Source organism: Polyodon spathula, chromosome 30 (genome assembly GCF_017654505.1).
Source record: "Polyodon spathula isolate WHYD16114869_AA chromosome 30, ASM1765450v1, whole genome shotgun sequence".
In the NCBI taxonomy this organism is placed as follows: Eukaryota; Metazoa; Chordata; class Actinopteri; order Acipenseriformes; family Polyodontidae; genus Polyodon; species Polyodon spathula.
The window spans coordinates 3,376,201-3,382,612 of record NC_054563.1 but is presented as its reverse complement, the minus strand read 5'-3'; the positions used below and the strand labels follow the sequence as shown (position 1 = coordinate 3,382,612).

General features: G+C 38.9%; 1 protein-coding gene across 1 annotated transcript; it reads left to right on the top strand.

Moving 5' to 3' along the window:
* The first annotated feature begins 191 nt into the window (after positions 1-191).
* On the top strand, positions 192-5,363 carry alcama (activated leukocyte cell adhesion molecule a). The gene is made up of 11 exons (XM_041232990.1): positions 192-388; positions 619-743; positions 901-1,033; positions 1,512-1,624; positions 2,032-2,164; positions 2,425-2,546; positions 3,613-3,745; positions 4,142-4,177; positions 4,437-4,548; positions 4,913-5,037; positions 5,239-5,363. The coding sequence occupies exons 1-10, from the start codon at positions 238-240 to the stop codon at positions 5,001-5,003; spliced, it is 1,149 nt and encodes a 382-aa protein (XP_041088924.1). The 5' UTR covers positions 192-237; the 3' UTR covers positions 5,004-5,037; positions 5,239-5,363.
* The last annotated feature ends 1,049 nt before the right edge of the window (positions 5,364-6,412 follow it).

Here is a 6,412-nt window from a genome sequence, read left to right as displayed (position 1 = left end):
TAACATTTAAGATAAAAAGAAAAATGAATCATTTTAAGATACAACCTGAAATGTTTGGCAGTTACAACTTGGAAGGTTTTCCAACTTGAACTGTACAATACATAACTTTTCAACGCTTCAGCAAATCCCACTAACAGTTGTCAACGGCACTAACTTTGTAGAGTAGATTCTTTCATTTTTACAATGTTTCTTTTCTTTTTTCTTTCATGTAAAGCTGTTGAAATAACAGACACTGCCATGCAGGCTCCTGTTACTGGGCTTATTACCACAACATCTGTGCTGAGGTACGCGGCTCAAAAAACTGACGTGAGGGCCAACTTCACCTGCAAAGTCCAGCACTTTCTGGACAAAGATCAAGAATCGGTCCCTGTGACTTTTCCCATTTACTGTAAGTAAAGCAGGTTAGCCTCGTGTACCGCCTCGGGGTGTGAGCATGTTGATGCAATATGATTTGTAGACGCTATGTATAGTACCAGTCAACTGGCCATAGGGGGAGCTGTTCTAGTGGTGGGAGGACTGCCTCAATCCAGTATAGCCGGGCTGCAGTCGCTCCAGTTTTGCATCTTATTTGTATTTATTGGTTTATTTATTTTTTGAAATGCATTTCTTTTCTTCTAGATCCCTCTGAGAAGGTCACAATTGAAGTGCTGACGCCAAGCCCCATCCGAGAGGGTGACGGTGTCACTCTGAAATGCTCTGGCGATGGGAGCCCCCCACCAGCTAGCTTCACATTCTTCTTAAAGGCAAGCTCCCTTTTCAATCCACTGCAGCTGTGTGCTCCTGACATCACCGTGAGCGTGCTCTCCAATCTGGGCTCTTCTCATACTGCAGAATGCAGCGTTTCCACCTGCTCATTTCAGATAGCTTAACCTTGAGATCCTTCTTTTTTTTATCTATTAGGGTAAGAAAGAAAATGTTGAGAATTCTAACAATTACACTATTGAAAGCGTATCGAGGAACATGACGGGAGATTACAGTTGTTCCCTGCTCAATGATGACAAACTCAAAGATACGGCGGCGATCACAGTGCACTGTAAGTATTTTGCTTATAAGTGTCATTTCAGTTTTGTTAGCAGCTTTGTGTCATGCTTGAGAGTTTCCACTACACATTTAAATACAGGTAAAGCACGGGAGGCTTGGGGTTCTGACAATGTGAAAGCAGATCTGTTCACTTATTCATTTGGGTTTCTCCAGGTGGGCTGTAAACCATGAGTAGCAGCTGGTCCAAAATATGCTGAACAATCCCATCAGTTGTGCTAGTTTGTAACCTTGCAGCATTCAATTGCTTTAACCTACAGACACAAGAGAATGAACTTTATATATATATATATATATATATATATATATATATATATATATATATATATATATATATAGTTGAAACTTGTCAAAGTTTAGCTATCGCTCCTTGGTGGAGTTAGATTCTTTTTGTTTAATAAATAAATATACAGGCACTGTCCCTGTTTTAAATATCTGAATTTTTTTTAATTTTTATTTTGGGGGGGGAGTAGATCTGGAGATGACATTGATCCCAGCTGGCACTGTCACCAAAGAAGTTGGACAGAGTGTGAATGTGACATTAAGCAAGGCTTCCTCTGCAGATTTGGCTGTTACTTGGAAGAAGGTAGGTGGTTGTTACTGTTAGCAGGTTCTGATTTTATAATGCTGTTTTGCTATACAGTAAAACCTTGACTATCCAAACGGGTAACATGACTCGTTGTGATACAAATTGCACTAACCAGCGATTTGTCTCTGGTATTGGCAGCACTCGAACACTGCTGTCCATCTCGTACTTGCAGCAGAACGACTTTTGTAGTAGTAAGGATGATTTTCTGGTTTATTTTAAAACTCTCCCTAGTTAGGATAAGAGGCTTTGCTGTCTCTTTGTAAAGGTCTGCACATTGCAGTGTGTCAATTACAAAGAGCTGAGGAGCTCCGATTCTATTGTGGCCTGGACTGAATCTAGTGACTTGTCAGACTTCTCTGGCACTGCAACACAGCTCTATAATGCCCCTCTGCCCTGTCCTCCAGGACAATGTGAAGATCGACGCTCCCACGTTGCAGAAGCTAGCCTACCGGGATGCTGGGAATTATGAATGTGAAGTCACTGCTCCTACTGTGAAGAGCCTGAAGAAAACCAGCTCTTTTCAACTCGTCGTAGAAGGTATAGTAAGACTTTGGTGTCGAAGTAGATTATGGATTGGTGCCAGAGCTGTCATTTTAATGTTGTAGTAACAGGTTATTTCAAACACCAGCACCCTTAGAGACCTGACGTCATGCAAAGATTGAACATAGCATCAGTTTACAGAAATCCGTACGTAGCGACGAGAATTTAGGGTTACAATATATAACACTCATTCAGGGAGCAGCTATCCATCATGTAAGACTTATACAATAACAAAAATGCTGTTTGATTTGTTTCAGGGAAGCCACGTATTAAAAACTTAATCAAGAAACTTGGGCAAGATGGGAAAACCAAGACGCTGAGTTGTATTGTAGAAGGTTCTCCCAAGCCCACTGTGCAATGGAACGTCAATGCCAGCACTGTAAGTATAAAGACCAAGTAACAAAACAGTAATAGAATTGAGTAACTTATGGAGGTCCTTTTGTACGACCTAAGAGCTTCTGAAAAGGGAAATGAGAATTGGATCCTGTGTTCTAATGGTTTGATAGTCCACCTGCAGTATAACAAGCAGCCTTTACACAGATCGCAATTACTCCTCAGGGAAACGCAGACGTTCACTGCAATAACAAACACTGATTTGTGACATTGTAATTGTATCTAAGGGGGCGGTTTAGCATCTTAAATGTACATATAATGTGCTGAATTTGAACAGTTCAGTTTGTGCCTTTCTGATGCGAATTCACGAGTGGCAATATCCAGATTCAGCCACTTTTAAGGAAGGGCTTATTACCGATATAATACAAGCACACTGATGTCCATTGAGGGGAGCCAGCCTGTCTGCTTCCTCTGTGTGGTTGTGTAAGGGGTTCTGTGAATTGGATTAGGAAGACGTGATTCTTGAAAGCTTTGTGAGGGAGGCAGCGTGATTGAGCCTCGTTTGAAATGTGTGTCTCTGCACTCCATGCTGCAATACCATTGTCCTGCCACCGCACTGTGTATCTCGGCAGAGGATCTGGAGATGGGTCACAGCGGAGAAGCGCTTTGTGTATCTTGGATGAGATTTAAAGGAAGGAATACAGTTATTTGGATTGTTTCGTTTTTGGTGGAGCTGATGGTTTCCTGTCTCCCGATCTACTATGTTGATCAGCAAGTTAAGTGCTTGGGTGCCCTCTAGTGTTGGAAAGGAGTAAAAGCTAAGGGAGGAAATATCCATATTAAACTGCTGTTCTCGTGAGGAAAGGCCTGCAAAATATTTTAAGGACATTTATTCATCCATCCCTCTCTCTCTCTCATTTGTCTGTATTTAATAAGTGAATATATAAATCAACCTGTTCAAATAAAAACCTCAACCTTTTTTTTTTTAAACCATTTACTGTATATCTTCAGCTTTTTTTTTCTAATTTCAGTGCCTGAAGGAAAGCAAACGCATGTTGCTTCATTAGCCCAGTTTTGACTATCTCTACAGTAAAGTTTTTTTTCTCCCTCAGGTGAACGAGAGCCCCTATGTCAATGGACAGTTCACTCACACCATCACTATGATTCCACAGGGAAATGATACTGTGTACTGCACTGCGTCTAACAAGCTGGGGCAAGACCTATACGCAGTCAATATTTCTACCTGTGAGTAGTGAAAACAATCTGACTTTCTTTTCAACACACATCTATTAAAATGATATCATTAAACTGGTTAATAATCCTGCTTATTCCTAATGTGCGCACTGTTAGTGCCATTATATTTTGGTGATAAAACAGGACTGCAGACTTTGTATTTCAACACAGTGAAGGGGAGCACTTCATGTCTTTCAGTTCTCTGCTTTGGGGGGATGCTGCTTCATGGGAAGTCCTGTTGTAGGTCACAAACAATACGATCGTCTGTCAGAGTTTGTGTCCGCTGTTTGATGTGTGTCGCAATCTGAGTTTTTGTCCTTTTTTTATGTATGTATTTGTTTTTTATATATTTTTTTTTTACTGTGCTTGAGATTTATATGTATTTCTTTTTTTTACATTTCATTTCAGTCCATACACCATCCAGCAGATCAGATGAATCAGAAGGTATTGTTATTTATCATTGAAATTGTTTTGTTTTTTTTTAGTTCGTCTCTGTTTGTTTGTTTGTTTTTTTGTTATCTGCACAAAACCATGGATCTCAAAAGAGGAACTATAATGTTAGAAACACCTACTTACTGATCATAGCTGAGCCATTCGGACCAGCAAAATGCAGCATACGGGTTAATGCAAAATACAGTTTTTTTTTTATTTATGTATTTATGTCCCTTGTAAGATGTGTGGAAATTGCTGTCTTTATTTCTAGATTCTCGAGAGACAAATGACCAACCCAAACTGATAGTAGGAGTCGTGGTGGGTCTCGTAGTGGCAGCTCTGGTTGCAGGTCTAATTTATTGGATCTACATGAAGAAATCAAAGTAAGCAACTCGGTCAATGCGTCTTCAGATACTCTCACAGAGCATTCTTTAAAGGGGAATGCTTTTGGTTAAGGCAAGGGACAGGAAAGCTGTGACCAGACCAAACACACAGCTGCTCATGTGAATTCAGGCTTACATTTTACTGTGAGGTTTTAGCCTTTAGTAAGACCCCAGCTGAGCTTGTTACATCTACGTTGTGGTTAATTTTAAGGTCATGTTAAAACCTGGAATGGGTGAAACGCTACGCAACAGGAGTCTTATTTCCATCTTTAAGATAACCTTTTACATTTTTGCTTGAGTTTGTTATGGGCATTGCATTAAGAGCGCTTTTTAAAAATGCACTTGGAAATCTTTACTCTTTCAGGCAAGGAAGCTGGAAAACGGGTGAAAAGGATCTTGGATCACATGAAGAAAATAAGAAACTTGAAGAAAACAATCACAAATCAGAAGCCTAAAAATAAAACAACCCATTTTGGAGGGTTCAGAAACGTAAGCATTTAAAAATAGCATAAATTAACAAAAGGCAAACGCCGTTCATCTCTGATGTCCTGTTGATGAAATACATTAACAGAAAATCTTTGTTTGCTAAGTTTCCACTGTAATGTGAAAAAGGTTTCAACAGCCTCAATTGTGATTTTAATTGAATAGATCTGTTTTTTAGATAAATTCTGTATGTCTTTTTTTTTTCAGGGCAGAAACAGCAAAGACCTGCCTTGTAACACTGGACTTTTAATTGGAACTTTGTCATAAAGCTGTTTGTTTGGATATCAGTGAAGAAGTCTTCTGTATCGTTGTAATGCGCACCTCCTTCTGCAGAAAACCTAATTAATTTTTCTTTAAGGAATTTTCAGAAACTTACAGAACGAGTCAAGTATTCCACCATCTCGGTCTGCTGTCAGATGGATAAAATGTTTAAGCGCTACTCGAAGAAAAGCTTATTTTTTGTGTTCTTCTTGAATGCCTTTGTCAATGGTTTGTTTTATATATATATATATATATATATATATATATATATATATATATATATATATATATTGTAATGTGTTTGAAACTGATTTGCCCTGTAGATTTGTAATGTGTAGTTGAGGCACTTGACAAACACACGTTTGCTCATAAATAAAAGGGGGAAGTAGTCCAGCACCCAATCCCCCGTGCTGCACACCTTGGTAAACAGTTTACCTTGTATCTTACATGTGATACATTTTATTTTATTTATGTCCCGAGTTCATTAGACGCATTAACAGCAACCCTTGTAATATATATCTGTGCTGTTTTAAATGATGGTCATTTTGTTTGTTTTTTCCATTGCTAAGTGATGGATTACTGTGTTGTTTGTTTTAAAAGGCAACATGGAAATCGTGGTTAACTACAAAGTACTGTAAAGAAAATAAAGGATGTATCTGCTAAAAAAAAAAAAAATCTCAAAGTTGAGCTGAGTGCATGTTTGGACGTGCTGAGGTTTGGAGAATGTGTTACACAATTATTAACTGATAACAAATTACTTTCTGACAGCAATCAGAATTTTGCTTTGTTTTCAGTCACTACTGTATATGACATTTAGCTGCCTGAATTATTGAATTAGACAGCAGGTGAAAAAAAAGCAATGTTGCAGTTTTCTAAAAGCATGGTATAAACCTGTTGCAAACTTTATTAGCTCTTTACACTACCCCCCCACCCTGCAGTGTTGTGTGTGAAACTCTGTGGGAGAGAACAAGTGCCACTATCTGTGTTCCACTGCAATGCTGAAATGATCCACTGTACGTAGTATTGTATCCAGGTGTTAAATGTGCTACTTTTTGGCGTAAGGCTGTTTTATACTGTAAGGGACAGGTTGAGTGTAGCAGTGCTTCAATAGCTGTGCAGG

Bases quoted from the DNA above. Each gene is read 5' to 3' on its own strand.
- alcama (XM_041232990.1), top strand. From the start codon at position 238: ATGCAGGCTCCTGTTACTGGGCTTATTACCACAACATCTGTGCTGAGG. The intron at 2,165-2,424 runs GTATAGTAAGAC...GATTTGTTTCAG, and splicing joins TTTTCAACTCGTCGTAGAAG to GGAAGCCACGTATTAAAAAC. The intron at 4,549-4,912 runs GTAAGCAACTCG...TTACTCTTTCAG, and splicing joins ATCTACATGAAGAAATCAAA to GCAAGGAAGCTGGAAAACGG.